Source organism: Ovis aries, chromosome 1 (assembly GCF_016772045.2).
Source record: "Ovis aries strain OAR_USU_Benz2616 breed Rambouillet chromosome 1, ARS-UI_Ramb_v3.0, whole genome shotgun sequence".
In the NCBI taxonomy this organism is placed as follows: domain Eukaryota; kingdom Metazoa; phylum Chordata; class Mammalia; order Artiodactyla; family Bovidae; genus Ovis; species Ovis aries.
In genome coordinates this window covers 45,803,526-45,826,400 of record NC_056054.1, presented here as the reverse complement: position 1 = coordinate 45,826,400, position 22,875 = coordinate 45,803,526, and the positions used below count along the sequence as shown (strand labels likewise).

The 22,875-nt window shown below is 35.7% G+C and overlaps 1 protein-coding gene across 1 annotated transcript in view; it reads right to left on the bottom strand.

Moving 5' to 3' along the window:
* Positions 1 to 22,875, bottom strand: part of LRRC7 (leucine rich repeat containing 7) — a 621,984-nt gene that overhangs the window by 127,702 nt on the left and 471,407 nt on the right. Inside the window, exons 10-13 of the mRNA XM_027971033.3 lie at positions 20,225 to 20,369; positions 13,906 to 13,978; positions 1,864 to 1,993; positions 762 to 877 (exon numbers count right to left, since the gene is read on the bottom strand). Of these exons, the coding sequence (XP_027826834.2) occupies positions 762 to 877; positions 1,864 to 1,993; positions 13,906 to 13,978; positions 20,225 to 20,369 (464 nt within the window). The remainder of the gene's footprint in view (positions 1 to 761; positions 878 to 1,863; positions 1,994 to 13,905; positions 13,979 to 20,224; positions 20,370 to 22,875) is intronic.

The following is a 22,875-nucleotide window of genomic DNA, read 5'->3' as shown; positions in this document are numbered from 1 at the left end:
AGCTAATCTTTGATAGTTTTGTTGCAGTCTCAGCTTCTCATATTATTATTTGTCTGACTGAAACGTAATGAAAACACAGAGTTCAAGTAGTCTGTTATATTCCATTACCACTTTATCTTTTTCACAGTTATTTTTAGTCAATATTGATTTTTGTCCTTTCCTATTTGAAAACATTTGTGGTAGAGATAAAGATGAATTGCATTTTCACCTTTTCTTTCTGCCTGTTCAACAATGTAACACTTTAGTCACAAAAAGAGAACCTGTTCTTTCTTTGTCCATTCTGTTCTGAACATGGCTAAATAATCATTTGGTTGTCCTTACTAAAATGCACAAACCTTATGACTTTTTAATATTAGGTTCTTGTCATTATTCTTACCAGTGTTTTGGTGGTGTGGACAGTATAAAAATAGCTCTGTTAATTTACTGGAAACATATATGTATATATGAAAACATATATGTACATACATACATACCTATGCACACATTTTTATTATCAACTTTTATAGTTTTATTATGATTATTTTCCATGTCTTCATAATATTATGCTTTCTGCATATGGGAGGGTTTTGGCATATAATTTTTGAAACATAGTTTAAAAATAATTTAGCTTCTGCTATTTTCTAACTCAATGTTTGCATATTTACATAAATATTTGCATCCCACATATTTTATAAGATATAGAAGAAATTTCCAAAATTATTAATAAAAAGGAATAATTTGCTTTTAGAAAATAAAGAGATTGTGAAAAGTTTCAAAAATACCTGTTGTCACTCAGATTTAAGACTCTCAGTTTCTGCATCTGTCCAATTTCTTCAGGAAGAAATTCCAGCTTATTGGAGCGTAGAGACATGACTGTTACATTCTTACAGCTTCCAATCTACAGGTAACAAAAAAAGCAAAGGATCACAGTGTAAACTATTCTATATTAATATTTATAATTTAGAGGTGATCTGATTGATTCATAGATTTCCTTATCACTTCTAAGACTCAATATGTGCAGTTTAATTTTTATGTGTATCTTTAAAATATGTTTAAAATATATTATATAATATATTCCTTTAGATATTAAGGCAATGTGTATCTCATATTCTTATACATGTTACAAAGGAATAATTTTCCTTTAAATTTTATGATTAGAATAGTTGTCCAAAAAAAAGAATACTTGTCAGCTTCATTGTTTTCACAAATCCTTTTTTTGTCTATCCAAATAAACACTAATAATATTGTTTATAAAAGATCAATATACTAAAAAATGAAGTCTTATTGACATTTCCTTTGCAAAATTAGTTTAACTTCACATTACAATGGTACTTTTGTTTTTATTTGTAACTTTTGTCTCTAAGACAATGATATATGGATTACTGCTCCTGATTATGAAAGCATTTAATAGAAAATGTTAAATTTAAAATATACTTCACAGTTTTTTCTTGACATGAATAAATGAAAGTCCTGTTTGGAGATGAATGCTAATGAACCCTTTTGGTGGATCCTGAAGTTAAAATAATATTATGCAACATGATACTTTAAAAAACTTATTTACATTAAAACTTTCACTTAGACATGGAAATATAATTATCTCCAAATTTATTTAAAAACTGTTCTTAAAAGCAAAATATACAAATTGTTTGCATGAATTTATTTTATTACAATTTTTGGCAAGCAATGTTTAAGTCAAATGCATTTCCTTGGTCAAATATAAGAGCTTATCCCTTGTTATTTTAAAAAGAATGATTAACAAATATATAACTCCTATACGCATTCACAGCTCAACTCATGAAGCTACACTGCTAATGCACCTGCTAAAATTTATATTCCAAACAGAGTCATTAAAAATTAATTAATAGAAACAAGTTTATTCCTTACTTCTCTGGGCAATTCTGGAAGAAAGTTCTCATCGACTGCTAATGTTCGAAGACTGTGAAGGTAGCCAATAGTAGAAGGTAGAGACTCCAGTTCATTACAGCTACAGTCAAATTCTTCTAATAAAGATAAACTGAAAAGTTAAATACATTAGTTAGACATTCTAAAAGGTCAGATGGCAAAAAAATTTTGAAAAGCCCACATATTAAAATTCACCAACAAAAGTTATTTATGTAGTGCTGCTTAATATTATGTAAGTTAATTTATCAGTTCAACTAAATGGTTCAATATATCTTAATAAGTGGCTCAATTTGGTAAAATAAATATAGTTCATTTTTCTCCTTTCTTAATTCACTTGTCATTTAACTGAGCCTGAGAATAACAAAAAGTTTTGTCTGCTTTTATACAACTTCAGTTCAGTTCAGTCGCTCAGTCTTGTCTGACTGAGACCCCACACGGTAGCAGGCCAGGCTTCCCTGTCTGTCACCAAATCTTGGAGCTTGCTCAAACTCATTTCCATCGAGTCAGTGATGCCATTCAACCATCACATCCTCTTTTGTCCCCTTCTCCTCCTTCCTTCAATCTTTTGAGTCTTTTCTAATGAGTCAGTTCTTTGCATAAGGTGGCCAAAGTATAGGAGCTTCAGCTTCAGCATCAGTCCTACCAATGAATAGGACTGATTTCCTTTAGAATGGATTGGTTTACTTCCTTGCAGTCCAAGGGACTCTCAAGAGTCTTCTCCAACACCACAATGCAAAAGCATCAATTCTTTGGCACTCAACTTTCTTTATAATCCAAATCTCACATCCATACATGACTACTGGAAAAGCCATAGCTTTGACTAGACAGACCTTTGTCAGCAAGGTAATGTCTCTGCTTTCTAATATGCTGTCTAGGTTGGTCATAACTTTTCTTCCAAGGAGCATGTGTCTTTTAATTTTATGGCTGCAGTCACCATCTATAGTGATTTTGAACCCCCGAAATAAAGTCTCTCAATGTTTCCATTGTTCCCCCACCTATTTGCCATGAAGTGATAGGAGCAGATGCCATGATCTTAGTTTTCTGAATGTTGAGCTTTAAGCCAACTTTTTCCCTCTCTTCTTTCACTTTCATCAAGAGGCTCTTTAGTTGTTCTTTGCTTTCTGCCATAAGGGTGGTGTCATCTGTGTATCTGAGGTTAGTGATATCTCTCCCAGCATTTGTTAATTCAGCTTGTACTTTATCCAGCCTGGAATTTCACATGATGTATTCAGCATACTAGTTAAATAAGCAGGGTGGCAATATAGAGCCTTGAGGTACTCTTTTCCCAATTTGGAATCACTTTGTTGTTCCATGTCCGGTTCTGACTGTTGCTTCTTGACGTGCATACAGATATCTCAGGAGGCAGGTAAGGTGGTGGTTCATGTACTGTTGAAGCTGGCTTGGAGAATTTGAGTATTACTTTAAATTTTGTAGGGAAAAATCACTAGACCATTCAGGTACGACCTAAATCAAATCCCTTATGATTATACAGTGAAAGCGACAAATAGATTCAAGGGATTAGATCTGATAAACAGAGTGCCTGAAGAACAATAGATGGAGGTGTGTGACATTGTACAGGAGGCAGTGATCAAGACCATCCTCAAGGAAAAAAAAATGCATAAAGGCAAAATGGGTGTCTGAGGAGGCCTTACAAATAGCTGAGAAAAGAAGATAAGTGAAAGGCAAAGGAGAAAAGGGAAGATATACCCATCTGAGTACAGAGTTCCAAAGAGTAGCAAGGAGAGATAAGAAAGCCTTCCTTAGTGATCAATGCAAAGAAATAGAGGAAAACAATAGATTGAGAAAGATTAGCGATCTCTCAGATAAAATCAGAAATACCAAGGGAACATTTCGTGCAAAGATGAGCACAATAAAGGACAACAATGGTATGGACCTAACAGAAGTAGAAGATATTGAGAAGAGGTGGCAAGAATACACAGAAGGACTATACAGAAAAGATCTTCATGACCAAGATAACCATTATGGTGTCATCACTCATCTAGAGTCCAGCATCTTGGAATGTGAAGTCAAGTAGGCCTTAGGAAGCATCACTACGAACAAAGCTAGTGGAGGTGATGGAATTCCAGTTGAGCTATTTCAAATCCTAAAAGATGATGCTGTGGAAGTGCTGCACTCAATATGCCAGCAAATTTGGAAAACTCATCAGTGGCCACAGGGCTAGAAAAGTTCAGTTTTCATTCCAATACCAAAGAAAGGCAATGACAAAGAATGTTCAAACTACTGCACAATTGCACTCACCACACACACTAGCAAAGTAATGCTCAAGATTTGTTAAATGCTCAGGATTTGTTAAATAGCATTAGTCTTACAACAACATGGCTCAAATTCCAATTACCTTGGGATATCAGTTGTGAAAGTGTTAGTTGCTCAGTTGTGTGTGACTCTTTGCGACTCCATGGAGTTTAGCTCATGGACGGTAGCCCATGGACTATAGCCTTCCAGGCATGGAATTTTCCAGGCAAGAATACTAGAGTGGGTAGCCATTCCCTTATCCAGGAGATCTTTCTGAACCAGGGATTAAACTTGGTTCTTCTGCATTGAAGGCAGATTCTTTACTGTCTGAGACACTAGGGAAGGTCTATATTAACTGTGAATAACTACATGAAGTAAAAGCTTTGCTGCTAACTCTTCAGCCCATAGATCACAATGTAAATAACAGATGTGCATCATGATCAGGGATGAGTCTCATTACTCTTTTCAGTCTGTCATTGATCAGCCTCTGTGCATCTGCTGTTCAGTTCACATATGGACAGTAAATCCTGTAGTTGTGTTGCCTTCTTGTCAATCAGTTGTGAAGAGATACTATTGGCACCAAAATTTAACATTTAAAGCACTACTCCTGTTGGGTAATGCACTTGGTCATCTTAATTTTCTTGGGGATTTAAATGAAAATATTAAAATTTGCTTTCCATCACCAAGAACAACTTCATTAATTCAACTGGTGGACCAAGTAGCTATTTCAATTTTGAAAGCCTATTATCTTACACACATTTTGGAATAAGTTTTGATGCTACAACTGGAGATCAGACAGTTTCTTTGGCAGAGTTTTAGAAGACATATGACATAAAGCGTTCAATTGAAAATATGCAAGCATCATGGGAGGAAGTAACAGGATGTAATATGGATGCAGTATAGCAGAAACTTTCAGCACAATGTGCAAATAACACTGTAGGATTTGAGCTGAACATATATGGGATTATAGAAGAAACAGCTGACTATGGGAATGCTGCTTGCCATTATTCAAGAGCCTTTAGATCTGCTGCCAGAGGAGCTTAGTGAAGCAAAACTTGTTGACATCAAGGAGGAAAGTGGTTGTAATGAAAAGGATGATGTCCCAGAGGAAGTGACCCTGGCAATAAACTTTACCTTAAAGAAACTCTTAGAGATATTTCATGGTGTTGAAAACACAAAAGATAGAAGTCTGGAAGCTGCTCCAAGCTTAAAAAGATGATGACATTTCACTGATGCTTAGAAAGGATGTCCACTCTGAATTATGACTCACACAAAGAAAACAAGACAAGTACTGTTCAAAGTAATTTTGATAGGTTTTTTCACAAAAAACTCACTTTAATTCTTAATGCTCCTAATGTTTACAGTGATGGTACATTAAATGCATGTTGGTTTTATTATTTTTCCATTTTTCCAATACATTGATAACCAACAGTAACAGTATTTGATGTTTTGAAGGCTATGGTTTTTCCAGTAGTCATGTATGGATGTGGGAGTCGGACTGTGAAGAAGTCTGAGCGCCGAAGAATTGATGGTTTTGAACTGTGGTGTTGGAGAAGACTCTTGAGAGTCCCTTGGACTGCAAGGAGATCCAACCAGTCCATTCTGAAGGAGATCAGCCCTGGGATTTCTTTGGAAGGAATGATGCTAAAGCTGAAACTCCAGTACTTTGGCCACCTCATGCAAAGAGTTGACTCATTAGAAAACACTCTGATGCTGGGAGGGATTGGGGATAGGAGGAGAAGGGGACGACAGAGGATGAGATGGCTGGATGGCATCACTGACTCGATGGACGTGAATCTGAGTGAACTCTGGGAGTTGGTGATGGATAGGGAGGCCTGGTGTGCTGCAATTCATGGGGCCGCAAAGAGTCGGACACGACTAAGCGACTGAACTGAACTGAAAGATCCTTCATGAAAACTATCATAATTTTCCCCATTGATTAAAAAGATTATTTTGTGCAGTTTCAGTGCATGGTTGTTTTCATAGTCCCCAAGACAATGTAAAGTGAGCACTTCCTGAAATAAAAAGGTAACATTTTTACTGGATCATGGGCTATGTTGAATTAATAATTTATACCCTGAAATTATTTTACACCTTTGTGTTACAAAGAAAACTATTAGGTGCAAAACACACATCCTTCAATTATCTCTGAAATTCAAAGGATTAAAACTCAAAATATAACATTCCAACTGACTTTATTGATGGCTGTCCTGCTATAAATCACGTAAAGTATTTTATTACAGGATCCTGAGTACAGTTGTACCATATTACTCACACGATCACTGGTGTCCAAAAGATAGACCAAAATAAGTGAAATAAGTCTGACAGAGAAAGACAAAGATTGTATGATTGCACTTGTATGTGAAATTTAAAAATAAGCAAAAAAGTGAAAAAATAACCAAGCTCATAAATACATGAGCAAATTGGTGTTTACCAGAGGAGAAGGCAATGGCAACCCACTCCAGTACTCTTGCCTGGAAAATCCCATGGACAGAGGAGCCTGGTAGGCTGCAGTCCATGGGGTCGCTAAGAGTTGGATATGACTGAATGACTTCACTTTCACTTTTCACTTTCATGCATTGGAGAAGTAAATGGCAACCCACTCCAGTGGTCTTGCCTGGAGAATCCCAGGTATGGGGGAGCCTGGTGGGCTGCCGTCTATGGGGTCACACAGAGTCGGACACGACTGAAGTGACTTAGCAGCAGCAGTAGCAGCAGAGGTGGGGTTAGGCAAGTGGGAAAAATAGGTGAAAGTGATCAAAAGGAACCAACTTTGAGTTATAATATAAATAAGTCATGTGCTGTTGGTTAGTTGCTAAGTCATATCTCTTTTGTGCCCCCATGGACTGTAACCTGCCAGGCTCCCCTGTCCATGGGATTCTCCAGGCAAGACTACTGGAGTGGGTTCCCATCCTCTCCTCTGAGAGATCCTCTGGACCAGGGATTGAACCTGTGCGTCCTATGGCTCCTGCACTGCAGGCAGATTCTTTACTGTTGAGCCACCAGGAACTTGTAACTATATATGGTGACAAATGTTAACTAGAGTTAATGTGGTAACCATTATTAGTATATACAAATATCAAATCATCCTGTAGCACAACAAAACCGCATTATCGTTTGTGTATAAAAAAGACAAAAACCTATCTTTTTAAAGAAGTTTTTCTATTGTCTATAATAGTGCACTTTGAAAGTAAAAACAAGCTACAAAGAAGTGTAGAATACTTGAAAAAAGTGCTCTCCAGGGAATTCCCCGGTGGTCCAGTGGTTAGGACTCCATATTTTCACTGCAAGGGTATGAGTTCAACCCCTCACTGGGGAACCAAGATCCCACAAACAGCATCACCAAAAAACCCAAACAAACAAAATACAAAGCAGTACTTCCCAATCTTTTGCGTGCATATGGATCCCCAGGAGAACTTGTTAAAATGCAAACTCAGATGTAATGATTTGGAATGGGGCCTAGATTCTGTGTTTGTAACAAGCTCCTGGGTAATATAGAAGTTGCTGGTCCTGGGACCACACATTTTTAAAGTCCTTTGCTAATATTTCAAGGATAACATGAAACACACACAAAAAATATGTCAATGACAGCTAAAATCCATGTATACATATTACAAGAGTTGGTAAAATTTTGTCTTAGACCACATGTCAGTACTAGTGACAGTATTGGAGGCAGTAATGCTTGATGGTAAACAACAATACTGACTTAGTTTTCTAAAACTATTCTCTAAATCTAAAACTACATTGTTCTCTAGTTCGGTCTCCATGAATTAGTCTTGGATGAGAAGATAGTGCCCTTCTCAGGTTATCATTTGAGGTTATTATTAACCCTCAATTACTGAGCTAGTGAAGAAGAGGGATTGTCACTATATTACATAGATAATGCAAAATTTCACTTTAACTTCATGTATGACCATTAGAAACCATCAGATGCCATTAAATCTTTTATTTTGTAGGTGGTAATAAACATAAAAGTAAATGACTTTGGGCTTTACTTTCTTAGTTCACTTTTAACTCAATAGAAGTAATGTTGGAAATGGAAAAATGTGAAAAATGTTGAGACAGGCTTGCATAGTCGCTTAATAGTTGAGTGCACTTCATTGCTTATTAATCCCTGTGTTCTCATCTATAAAATTGGTTTATAATGCCTGCTGCATGGAGTATCAGGGACGATTCAAGGTATGCTACCTCGCTAGCACAGGGATGCCAAGGTGGTGCTAGTGGTGAAGAACTTGCCTGCCAATGCAGGAGACATAAGAGACTTGGGTTCAGTCCCTGGGTTGGAAAGATACCCTGGAGGAGGGCACAACAACCCACTCTAGTATTCTTGCCTGGAGAATCTCATAGACAGAGGAGCCTGGCGGGCTACAGTCCACAGGGGTGCAAATAGTTGGACAAGACTGAAGCGACTCAGCATGCATGCACCTTGCTAGCACACTGATTTTGGACTTCTCAGCTTTCAGAACTTAGAGTAACAAATGTCTGCTGTTTTAGCCACTCATGTATGGTTACTTTGTTATGGCAGTCTGAGCAGAATAATGCATTATTGCATCATCATATATAGTATATATATAATGACAATGCATTATTATATTTTGTTCATAAGTATTTAAATTTTCTTTTTAAGAACTAGATGTTTCACTCATGTTATATTACTAATCCTCACACAGATAAACGTAAGCAAGGATCAATAAAGAAATGTCTTTTTGCTTATTATTGTTGATGACTATTATGATTTGTTGAAGGCTATCTAACATTAAGTCTGGCAATAATATCTGAGATGTATTATTACTTCCCGTTTACAGATGAGAAAACTGCAGCTCTGAGATGTGATTTGACATGTCCAAGGTCAATTAGTTAATGAAAGGAGAACCCCGTGAAGGGATTAAACATATTCAAGACATGTTATCAACCATTAAGGAGCACATATTCTAGTTGGGAAGGCATATTATATTTGAAAATTATAAATTATAAATTTGATATTATAATTGAAAAGTTAAATGATGATACAAAAGATAAATAAAAGACCAACATAAGAAATGGAAAAATATCACATTAGTGTTCTCTAACTTGTGTAAAGAGTTCCCTAAACTTATTTGTCCATGAAGCTTATTTTTATGTCATACCTATTAAAATCTCAAGTAATGACTGTTTTGAGGAATTAAGTTTAGAAAATGCTGGTTCATTTAGTAGGTATACTGAGCTTTGAATTTAGAGGAAGCTGCAGTGGTCTAGGTGGGCAGAAGGAAAATAATTAAGTAGCAAAACAAGTAAACATATATTTTGAACCCAAATACCCCCAATTTGATTTGTCAATAGCTCTTTACCTTATTAGATTTTACTTTTAAGAAGCATTTAAGGTGTGAGTACTTCCCATTTAATTCTCACAACATTCTCATGAGGTAGGCATTATTATGATTTCTGTTTTACTGAGGAGGAATCTAAGGCTATAAACCCACTAGTACATTGAAAAGCCAGATTTTGGACCCAAAAGGTCTGGCTCCAGAGCCAAAGCAGCCAACCATTATGCAAGCTTGTTTAAGGGAGCTTTGTTTTAAACCAGCATCACAATGGAATAGGGTTTGAGAAGACAGTTATCTGATGGCTGTTTAAGAAGCTGAATCCAAACACTGGTTCTTAAACTTTAGCATGCATCAGAAACCCTGGAACATCTTGTTAACACAGATTGCTGGTCTGATGTTCAGAGTTTCTGATTCAATAGATCTGAGACTGTCTCTGAGAATTTGCACTTCTAACAAGTTGCCAGTTGGAGTTGATGATGTTGGTCAGAGGACCACATACTGAGAATCACCAGGCTACTCTAGACTATGGAAAGAATTGAATATTAGTGTGAAGGAATTTAGGTTTTATCAAATGAAGTGTGTGTGTGTGTGTGTGTGTGTGTGTGTGTGTGTGTGTGTGTGTGTATGCTCTCTAAGTTTTTGACTAGAATAACTTTACATCTTAAGAAGTACACTGTGGATTCAATAAAAGGAAATCTCCTGTTTACTCTATTGCCCAGCCCCCAAGTTCTCCTCCCAAAGTCACATACATTTCTAGTTCCTTGTGTATCTTTCTATGATGAGAGAATAAAGGGAAGCACAGTTTTGAGCATTCAGGTACATAGAATGCTTATTTTCTTGTCATAGCAGTCTAGTAAGTGGACTACTGGAATTTACCATCTAGGGTATTAATGTTATATAAACTAAACATCTAGATCAAATAATTAGAATCTTAGACATAGGTGGAAACTACAAATGAAGAAACTAAGCCACTGAGAATTTAAATAACTTGTCCAAGTTCACATAGTTAAGTGGCGTAGCGAGGGATCACACCCATGCTGTTGGATTCTAAAGCCAGTGCTCCTTGCATTATCCCTCAGCAGTCATGGGGCCACAGGAAAGAAGTGATTTATCTAGCTTTGCATAGTTATTAAATTTTATGATTCCAATCTTTCTCTTTGACCATACGCTATGATGGAATGACTTTTTAAAATATCCATTCAAATTTTTGAGCTTTCATTGTTTTTCTCTAAAACTACAAAGCTAACAGAGAGAAGGCTTAGTGTAGTTACTCTTCCTATGGAAGATCCTTTGCCCTTAGAGCACTGGAGCTCTTCAATGATCAAATATTGCAAAATATGTGACTCAACTATCCCATATATTAAGAAGCATCATAGGTCAATTAACAGTTTAACTTTGAGATCTGATAACTTCTCTCAGCCTTTGTTTCTGCATCTGTTAATGGGGAGAAAACAATACACACTGAATAGTATTGATGGGGTTTTTAAATAAGAATACATGTAAGGCACCAAACATGGTATCTGGCACAATGTGAGCACAAACAAAAAGTTGTTTATTGCTATTGTCATTGCACATTCAGTTCTTAGAATGGCTGGAACTCCTAGGCACAACTTAAGATTTGACAACAAAAATAACCAATTTTACAAGTCATTTGGCACAAAAGTCATGGAATCTATTTCAGTTGTGAAAAACAGCCGAATTCTTTCAGCAATTTTTACTAGTTGGACTATTAAAAATTACCAAAGATAAGTTTAATCTAGGAAACATTCTATACGCAGAATGAGAATATTTTTGCTCACTGCAGCTGATCTTAACATTTTGGTGAGCAGAGTGCTAGATAGAATGTCCATAATAAAATAAGACTCTGAAACTCTGAAACTGAAACTCTAACCCTTTGGCCACCTGATGCAAAGGGGTGATGGCCACCTGAGGCTGACCCATTAGAAAAGACCCTGATGCTGGGAAAGATTGAAGGCAGGAGGAGAAGGGGATGACAGAAGATGAGCTGATTGGATGGCATCACTGCCTCAATGGACACGAGGTTGAGCAAACTCCCAGAGATAGTGAAGGACGGGGAAGACTGGTGTGATGCAGTTCATAGATTGCAGGAGGCAGACACAACTGAGTGACTGAACAAAAATAACTTCCACCATTTACAAAATACTTTCTGCATGTGACCTGGGGTGACATTAAATAGTATTCTAATAGAATTTATCTCTAGCCTTGAGCTAAACCTCTGATCTGTCAGTTCTGAATTCCCTAAAGAAAGCAATGCCAATGTATCATTATTATTTTTACATCATGAAGATTGTTTATCCAGGTATACTATAAAAGTTTAGATTTGGCTTACGTTTTGCACAAGTGCTCCATTGAAGTGAGAATGTAAGTGAGGAAATGGCTGTCATAATTTTACCAACCAAAAAATGTACTGTAGAACTGAAATCTTAAAAATTTTTCATTTTAGGACCATTTTACACTCTTAACAATCACTGGTAACCCTAAAGTACTTTTGTTTATATGGTTTATATCTATTGGTATCTATCATATTATAAATTAAAAATGCATTTAAAAATATTTATTATTCAGTCTTAAATAATAATAAATCCATGACATGTTACTGTAGGTGACATATTTTTATAAAAGTATCTATATTTCCAAAACAAAAACATTTAGTGAGAAGAGTGACATTGCTTTGTTTTTTCAAATCTCTCCAATGTTTAGATTAATAGCAGGTAATTGGATTCCCATATCTGCTTACATATTCAATATGCTGTTGTATATTATTCTGTTTAAGTTTTATATATATATATATATATATATATATTTCAATCTCACACAGATATGTAGTTGGAAAAGGGAAGGAGGAGTATTTTCACAGTCTTTTTGAATAATTGTGACTATTCTTTGATACTATACCAAAACTCAACAAGTGGTGGTTTTTTAGGGGATACAGTAATTGCAATATGGAATCTAAAATACATCAGTGAACTTTTCTTACTCTTCATACCAATACATTAACATCAACTAATCCTTTTGCACTTTGAATGAGTCTATTTCTCATGTGTGATTTTGTAGCTCATGCATTGGTCATGGAAAATGTTGCTTTATAGAATTAAACAGATTTTCCAAATGTTGATGCATTTCACAGACAACCTCAATAAATCACATTCATTATCACACCAGTGATATCAGAAAAGCCTTTACATGTACGGAAGCCGTCAAACTTACAGAGGAAGATACACATTTTTCAAAATTCCAACTTTTGCTTGATAGCTCAAATTTCACTGTTGGCAACAAATACTGTCAGTTGTTGTCCTTGAAGTAACAAAGCTCACTTTGTTCATTTTTGAGAAAATGTCTGCCAAATACCCAAGTCTGACTAACCACAGTTTGTCAGTCATTCTCCCTTTTTTAAAAATAGGCTTTAATTTATAGCCATTTAAGGTTCACAGCAAAACTGAGCAGAAGATAGAGATTTCTCATATGTTTCCTACTGCTTTTTTTATTCTCCTTTTTATTGCAATAAACTATACTATTATAGTGCATTTCCCTAACACTTCCATTCATGGCTTTATATGAGTATCAAAACATCAAATTGTAGACTTTAAATATATGCAGTTTATTGTACCTCAATCATGTCTAATAAAACTGTTTTTTTAAAAAAGCTTTCTCCCCACCCCAAGTACACCCAAATCTGTTAAAATGTGGATTTATATAATTCTTCACATGAAATGTGGGACAAGATTCCTATAAAATGGCTTTAAATAATTTTAGAATGAAGACAGCTTATGGATTTTTCACTTTACACAAGTTGTAAACAAAATAATTCCAATGAAACATTGATAATAGCATACATACATTTCTTTAAGAACTGTAAATCAAACATTAATGACAACATAAAATTAGAAATGAATCACTTTCAGATCAATGGAATATATTTTTTTCTTAAAAGGGAACAATGATCTTTTACCTTGAAGCTTTTTATGCAAGCTAAAATATGTTTATTTCCTTAAGTCTAAAAATACATAAAGTTTCTATAAATATCAAGTTTTACTAACAGTGTAATGGTAACGTATACATAATGCAGATCTTATAAAAATTGATTTGATTTTGTAAGACATTCAAGTGAAGTTAGAGCAGCTACTCAGTCAAAAGCATCCAAATTAGTAGTATCTGGAAAATTACAGGCAATGATATAATTGATGGTCTGGGCAATTGCTTTGCTTGTGAAAGGGCAATGGTCAAGTATTTCTTATGTTATATAGCTGGGTGTCAATGTAATGTTCACATATGAAACTAAATTGATATACACAAATATATAAGTAAATAAAATGTGGTCTAAAACGAGTTTAAATATGAACAAAATTGTTGCGATCTCCAGTGGAAAATGTGTTAAAGTAGAGAACTCAATATATTCCTTTGTCTCTGGCTTTAGAGAAGCAAACTAGTATGAAACTTTGGCACTTACTTTCCGATTGTATTGGGTAGCATCGTAAGTTGATTGTCATCTACTTTCAGAGTAGTTAGTTTTTTCAACAACCCTAAAACAGAGAAGATGTATTAGTACACAAGAACAGATTACTGACAGAAAATACAATATATAAAGTACAATATACGTCACAATGTAATTGTGATGAATGTTTGTCATGCTAAATGGCTGTACTATGCTTTTATCAACCTACAAACATATTCGCATGTCTAGTTCTGACCTTCCAGTTGCAAAAACTTCGCTTACATCAGTGGGAGTTCAAGCACAATGATGGAGACAATAAAGAAAACATAGGGTTCCAAAGAAACCTGAATTGGTGGTACTACTACCACATTTTCCTTATCTATTATATAGCAAACGGACGAGATGAAATTTTTCAAGCCAGCTGTGATTCAATATTTAATTAACTCATAAGCACTAATAACTAACATTCCTGTTGTGATACAACTTGAAAACAAATCCGAATTAAACCTGAATGGGTACTGAAGTACTGCAGTGTAGTGGTTATAATTATGGACTTGGAAAATAACAACATATAAGTTCATACTCTTTCAGTTACCATAAATCCTTGACTGGGATCAGTAGTAAACACAAAACCCTCAGTTTTTAATATATCAAGCAGAACTGGCTAATAATTGACATTCTAACTATTCATATTTCTCTAATTTATGCCCTTCATAAACTTCCTGCTTTATCTACTCCTATTCTCAGGGTATTAATGAGCAAATACTGCAGAGTAATAGAAGAACAGCTTCCTTTACCCAGCCATAACAGAACCCAGAGTATCACTATGGCCTAAATAGCCAAAATCCAAGACAAAGCATTAACAGTGGCTGATTTTGGCTCTACATATGTTTTGCAGAAAACTTGTTCTGACAGATATAGCAGGTTCCTTGGTCAAATGTGTTTCTGCTGCTGCTGCTGCTGCTAAGTCGCTTCAGTTGTGTCCGACTCTGTGCGACCCCATAGATCGCAGCCAACCAGGCTCCCCCATCCCTGGGATTCTCCAGGCAAGAACACTGGAGTGGGTTGCCATTTCCTTCTCCAGTGCATTAAAGTGAAAAGTGAAAGTGAAGCCGCTCAGTCGTGTCCGACTCCTAGCGACCCCATGGACTACAGCCTACCAGGCTCCTCCGTCCATGGGATTTGGGAAATGCTAAATTAAACAAAATCAACCATATTTCTTTAATGAAAAATGTTAAGGAACTTTTAATATACTAATGTAGCAGGGTGACTCTAAAGTTACTGTGGAACTTCTGTGTGTATGCAGAGTATCTTGTACAGTGGTGTTTCACAAACATGCTCTGAGAAGTGCTGTTACAGCTCATACCTACCCACCTCAAGTATTTTCAGCATAGCTTAAAGGCAAAAAGTAACTGACAAGAAGTCAGAAATAAAGCTGTTGTTGCATTTGAAGTTTCAGTATGCTCAATTACATAGCCTATCAAAGCACGCAGAATCTCTAGTGAAGAGAAATGTCATCACTATCAGACTGCTGTGAGAAAATACCTAAAATATTTGGAGATTAATACATCAGCTTGTGCCCTTATGATACACAGCTGAAAACAGTCACCTGGGAAAGAGGACGATTCTCACTGGGGTTATTTATCTCTGAAATTTGAACACCCACTGCCTATTCATCTATGCTCAAAGGGTGACTGAATCATTTTAGCTTCTCTACTGTATATGTAAAAAACCATCAACCTTGGAAATATAAAAGAACTCTTGAGCTTGCTCATCAATTGTGAAAAGAAAACACAGGACCATGAATTACAACTAAATTCTTTATGAGCTGTAGTTGTGATCAAACTACTGTCCCTGCCCACAGGTGGAGCCAGAGGAGGGCTAACGGTTTCCACATCACTTGGCTGGGTTATGAGAAGTTTTGCGTTGGATTACAGAAGGCTGTGCAAACACCTTGAAGCCAGGTTGCCAAACAGTCTTTAAGAGAATCACAGTCCCCAGGTCTGAAGTAGTGGTGTGAAAATCTTGAGGCAGGATAGGAATTAAGGTCAAAAGATTGATACAACAGATTTTTTTTTTTAAATAATGGATCTTTGACAGAAGTTTCTACAACTTTGGCAACCCACTCCAGTACTCTTGCCTGAAAAATCCCATGGACGGAGGAGCCTAGTAGGCTACAGTCCATGGGGTTGCAAAGAGTCAGACATGACTGAGCGACTTCATTTTCTTTCTACAACTTTAAATGCTAAAGCAAGTGAGGGCTCCCTCCTTTGTTCCACATATGTGAGCTAAAGGGATCATCATTCATTTGTGGTATGGCTACTTTGTCATTCACACATTCCATACAAGGGTGTGCTCTCTGGACAGATTCCAGAACTTCTGTAGTAGTCTGGTTGTTCTTGGAATAGAAATAGGCCATCAACCTCAGCTCTGTTACTCATGACTTCCTCTGACAGATAATTCCTTTACTGTCTAGCTATTGATATATCTGTTTGGACTGTCTTCTACCCTCAGGAACCAAAGGTATTTTATACTATTTCTACCTCTTTATCTTGTATTCCCAATTCAGATATACTGAAGAGAAAGGAAAAGGAAGTTTTTTTACTATGATTCTGGCTACTTTCATATAAATATACAATAAGCAGCAGTATAATAAACATTAATATAATTTGTTATCAAATAGCTAATATTTATATGACATTTACACTATATTTAGAATTTTTGAAAGCCAAGTTGCTATGTACTCATCAAATCTAAGATTATAATAATTATTATATTATCATAGTACCTAACATTGATTGAACATTTACTGTATACTAAGTTCTGTTCTAAGCAATTTTACATATATTAATCCATTATTTCTCAAAATAATTCCCCGGTGCAGGTACTATTACTTCCCCATTTAAAAGATGATAAAACTGAGGCACAGAGAGATTAATTAGCTTCCATAAGGTCACACAGCTAATAAGGTAGAAAAGCTGGACTCTGAATTCAAGCAGCTTGACTGCAAAACTTGTGTCTTTAACCACTAAGTGAATAAGATAAATTATTTTGGAAAGTAAATATATATATATGTATATGTATATGTATATATATATATATATATATATATTCTCCTTTATTGAGTTTCTCTGCTGTCCAAAGAAGCTGATTATTAAAGCTCTACCTAGAAAACATAAAGTCCTCTTCATTTTCCCTGGAACTAGCACACTGAAAGAGACTCAGCATACAGGGTTGTTTGTTGAATATATAACTCCATTCAACTACCCCACAGCTAAAATAGGTATAAAGGAACTGAAGATTTTTCGTTCCTATTTCCTTTTATTATTAATAATACTATGACAGTTCTTGTCTTTTATTCATTTAAATGTTGGTAGTCCAATAGACAACTCAGGTTCAAATAGAGAAGATAAGGTGTAATTTACCATCCAATCAGAATCAATAAATTATTTTAGGACCTTTGAACAGAGTTCCCAGGTATTTCTCTTGACCAAGAAGGAAATTTTTGAAGGAAAGCCAGCCTTTCTACATATACAATCAGGTACTCTGGCAACTCTGCAGATGAATAAATGTAATTTTCCCTAAAAGCTCAATAGGGTCCAAAGATACTTCCAGCAGGAAGCTACTGTCAAAGTTACCTTCTTAATTTGAGGATTGCTCAGCTTTCCAGGTGGCACTAGTGGTAAAGAACCCATTTGCCAAAGCAGGAGACAGAGAGATGTGGGTTTGATCCCTGGATTGGGAAGATCCCCTGGAAGAAGGCATGGTAATCCACTCCAGTATTCTTGCCTGGAGTATCCCATGGACAGAGCAACCTGGTGGGCTACAGTCCATGGGGTCGCAAAGAGTCGGACATGACTGAAGCGACTTAGCACACACGCATGCACAGATTCTAAAGGAAGATATTAAATACATAATACAACTTGCCTGTGCTGGTCTGCTTAATGCCAGCCAAGCATCTAATCTGGTATTTTCTATCATCTGTACAGGCTATTTTCCCCAGACCAGAAGGCTAACTCCCTAGTCCACTTTCTTAACAGAGGATATTTTAAAGAAATAGTTACATCATCTTTTATTTCACTATGTGACCTTTTCATTTCCAGAATTTCTAATTGGTTCTTTTTTTGTTTATAACCACCTGTTCTTAGTCATCATTCCTGTTTCATAAGTTATTGTTTTTATAAATATTGTTCTTCTTTTTATTTATTTGAGAATCTACACACACTTAAAGTAATTTTTTAACTTGCTTGATAACTTTGGTTTCCCTTGGGGGTAAAATTTCTATTGTTTGAGTTGTTTTAACATTAGTTTTCCTTTAAAGTATTTGTTTTCATGCCCATTTGTGTCAGTGAATATTTTCTTACCTATGTTCACTCCTCCATGTCTGACACTGGTTACTTCCACCTGACACTCAAGTTTCTGGGGTTTAGAAACAAGTCTTAAATTAGCAACTTAGTGCTCTCATTCAACCCGGATATTGCAAATTCAGTCCACAGCAGCTGGTAAAGTGCTGTAATTTTCAGTGTTGAATCTGTATCTGTTCTCTCCTTTCACCCTAGCTCTAGGTTCTTCAGTCTCTCTTAGCAGAAAAGCTTTTCCTTCCTCAATCCCTGTAAATTCGTATTCTCCTGTTATGCTTAAGGTTTTTTTTTTTTTTTTTTAAACTACTCAGGATGAGAATTTATGGTCTGGATGCCATCATGTCTGTAGGCATTACTGTGTTTCCATTATATCTCAGTTCCAGGTATATGCTCATTCCCTTTAAGCAGAGCTAAATTATGTTATTGACTCAATACTTAAGGAGTACTCACCATATACTACCCATAATTCTTTGTATGGAGAAGAAAGTAATAAAGAAAATTATGTTCTTCTAATATAAATAGCTTTTTAATTCTCATTATGCTTTTGAAGATATGGAGCGGTTTTTGAGTAAGGAGAGTAAGAAATGTATTTTGACCAGATTGCTATCTTGACCAGATGATCATCTCTAGCATCTTCATCAGAGGATGCTCTTTTACACCATTACATTTCCTTACTTTCTACAACATAAAATAGTACTTTCTAAGCTTATCTGATCATAAGTTTCATCTAAGATAATTAATAAGGATGCAGAACACAGGGCTTATTACATACTTATGGGGTCAGAATTTTCACAGAAAGAGCCTGGAAATGTGGAAGTGTTTAATTAAGCTTAAGATAAGTCTTACAGAGGAGTAAGCTGAAAGAACACTGTTACAAAAATATATAACTATATAAAAAATCATTAAATCTACAAAGAAGGAAAAGCTAATCCATTCTGTTAAAAGTAGTATTCTCTATTAACCTAAAAGAATAGTGAAAATGGAAGCAACAAAAATTGGAGAAAAATTTTGGCTTGTGATTCAGTTTTCAGAAGCATTAATATGTTCCAGAACATATGATAATCTAATTCAAGGAGTGTTAAAACTATATTCCAAAATTAAGTAGTTTGATGATTCCTCTCCTATCTGTGTCCCCTCATAAACAATAAGAGTAAGATATAAAAGTTTACTCATTATTTAGACTCTTTCATTGCTACTCAGATAAAATTTATGACAAAAAAAGAATTGAGTAATTAATATTTATTAACAGACAAATTTCTGCTCTTATGACTCTTGACAGCATGCAAAAGATGAGATGTCATTTTTAAATGACAGAACTATGAAGATATATTTATATTTATATATTTATCATGTTTTTCTTAAAATAGAGCAAGGTTACAATAAAATTAAAGTGGAATAGAGCAACACTGTGGATAGAAAGTGTTATTTGCTCAGTCATATCTGACTCTTTAGGACCCTATGGACTGTATCCTGCCAGCCTCCTCTGGCCATGGGATTCTCTAGGCAAGAATACTGGAGTGGGTAGCCATTCCTTTTACCAGGGGCTCTTGCCAACCCAGGGATCAAACCAGGCTCTCCTGCATTGCAGGCAGATTCTTTACCATCTGAGCCACCAAGGAAGCCCATGTACTGGTGATTCTATAGTGACAAAAGAAGATACACATAGTCATTCAAGTACTTAAATCTAAGATGAATACTCCTTTTAATAACACTTTGAGACTTAGTAGATCTACAATTATTTAAAGTATGTCAGTTTAGTAAGATCATTTTAATAGGAGAGTATTTTGACAGCTAGAGTTACTATTTCATCCTAAAATATTGGTGAAATAATTTTTCATATTGGATAATGATTATGCTAATTTATTAATATCAGGCTAACAGTATATTCCCTATATCTGCAAACAAACTCTACTGCTAAAAATGAAAACAGTATATTTGATATAAACATTGATAACAAAATATTATGTTCTCACCTATAGAGTCAGGCAACTGTTGCAACATATTGGATGATAGTAAGAGGTCCTCCAGGGCTTCACATCCAGAAATATCCATGTCAACAGTTTCTATTCTGTTTTTTGACATATCCAGGTATACCAACATCTTTAACTTCCCTATAGACTTGATGACATTGAGTAAACTCAGGGTTAGTGAGAAACTTTCAGGAAATATTTTAAAGTTGTAAAAACCACAACACTGTAAAATTCATTTCAAAAGCAAATGCAACAATAATAAGTATTGGTGAGAATGTGGAGAAACTGTAACCCTCATACATTTCTAGTAGGAATGTAAGATTATGCAGCCACTTTGGAAAACAGTTTGGCCATTCCTCAAAATGTTAAACAGAATTTCCATATGACCTATCAATCCCTAGGTACATGCTTAAGAATGAAACATTTGTCCACACAGAAACACAAATATTCAAAGCAGTGTTATTTACAACATTCAAAATGTGGAAACAACCCAAATGTCCATAAACTGATGAATAGATAAACAAAATGTGATATATCTATAAGCTGGAACATTATTTGGCAATAAAAAGCAATAAAGTACCAATGCATGCTACAAAATGGGTGAACCTTGAAACAAATGCAGTGAAAGATGCCAGTCACAAGAGATCACCTATTGTAAGATTTTACTTATATGAATTGTCCAGAATAGGTAAATCTATGGAATCATAAAGTAGACTAGGGTCGCTAGAGGCTGGGAGATCAGGGGGAAGGAAATAACTGCTAATGGCTTTCAGGGCTTCTGTCAGTGGTAATGGAAATGTTCTAAAATTAGATTGTGGTGATATTTGTTCAATTTTGTGAGTATGCTAAAAACCATTGAACTGTATACTTCAAATAGATGAACTTTATAATATGGGAATATATCTTGCAACATAGATATGTTAAAAGATAACAACAAGGATCTCAAAGTTGCCAAAGACTTAAATGAATATAGAAAAAAAAGGAAGGATGGAAGAGAAAGTTGTTACCCAAACAACTTCTGTTGATATAATGATGCTTACAATTTCAAATGCATGAGAAAGGTATTAAATCAAGATTTGAACTTTACCCTACTAAGCAGAATCAATATTTTGTTTATTCAACAGTCCTTTTTGAGGATCTACTACATACCAGAGTTTGTATTATATACTGGAGAACAATCATGAATATCTTAGCTAAGTATGGGGAGAGACTTGTCATGATATAGACAAAGTCTTTATCTTTAAGGTGCTCATACAGTGAAAGAAACTGCCCAATAAACCAATAATTATAAAGCCCTATGATATGTGGAATTAAAAAAGCCTATAGAGAATGCCATAGACGCACAAGGCCACAAATTGTCAGGAAGGCACTGCTTGTCCAGAAAAAGAGAACTTGTACCTGGAAGAGAGAATAGTGCAGAGAATAGTGCAGTATATTTGAGAAAGAGTGGGAAATTTAAAGTTACTGAATATAGTGATGAAGTTAAGCCTTAGAAGTCACCTGTTAAAACGCCTTACCTTTCATGTGAAGATTATTTGAATTCTATCTTATTGGCAAGGAGAGCTATTCAAGGCTTTTAAGATGGTGAATAACATTATTAGATATGCATTTTGAAATATGAATCTCAGGGAAATGTGAAGGGAAGATTTATGACTAGAGTTAGAGTAGAACTGAAAGGATCAGAAGGATCTGGAAGCTGTTTAGCTAACGAGATGAAAAGGACTTGAATGAAGGCAGCAGAAGTGAGGGTGAAGTGGGGATGGCTCAAGAAAAATTTAGAAGTGGAATGACTGGCTTAATAACTGATATTTGAGGACAGGAGTGGAATCAGACCATATGGTGGGCAAGGGATGAACAATGGTTATTTAGCTTGGACGTGAATTATGGGACTTAGGGCAAGACGAAATTCATTTTCCTTTTCTTTAAGGGCATGTTTTGCAAATAAATGTCCCACACATATCTGTGTTCAATGATTCATCTGCTTGTTTGTCTACCTATAACACTTCGCTATACTGTCTCTACTTATTTGACAGAGTATGAGCACATAAACACTACATCAACAAATTAATTGCACAAGCACATACTTGGCACTGTGCTAAGTACCTTATACATACTACTTGATGGAATACTTTATGTTCTTGTTGCTCAGAATGTGTTTTACACAGCAGCCGTATCAGCACCACCTGGGAGCTTGTCAGAAATGTGGGATCGAGATCCACTCCAGACCCACTGAATTGGAATCTGCACTTTAACACACACTAAAGCTTAGAGGTTAAGTAATATCACACATTGGGTTCCCTGAGAAATGGAGACAAAGAGAAATTTTTGAGAGAGATTCTTGGGATTAATACCAGTGAAAAGAAAGAAGGAAGGAAGGAAGAAGGACTGGGCAGGTGAAGGTTCTGAGGAATTACTCAGCTGACTCTTCAAGTAGTACTGCAGTTGTCTTGAGTAGCAGTGAAGGGGCCAGAGCTTCATACTCTTGCACTGATTGATCACTGAATTGGTGGTCTCCTGGAATACAGTTATAACCCTACATGAGAAAGTTCTCTTCAGCTGAGGAAAGTCCTGAAGAGGGTGGAGAGTTGCAAGCAGTATTCCCAGAGGTTGAGGGAATAGAATAAGCTCTTCATTCCAGGAGGATGACACATGGC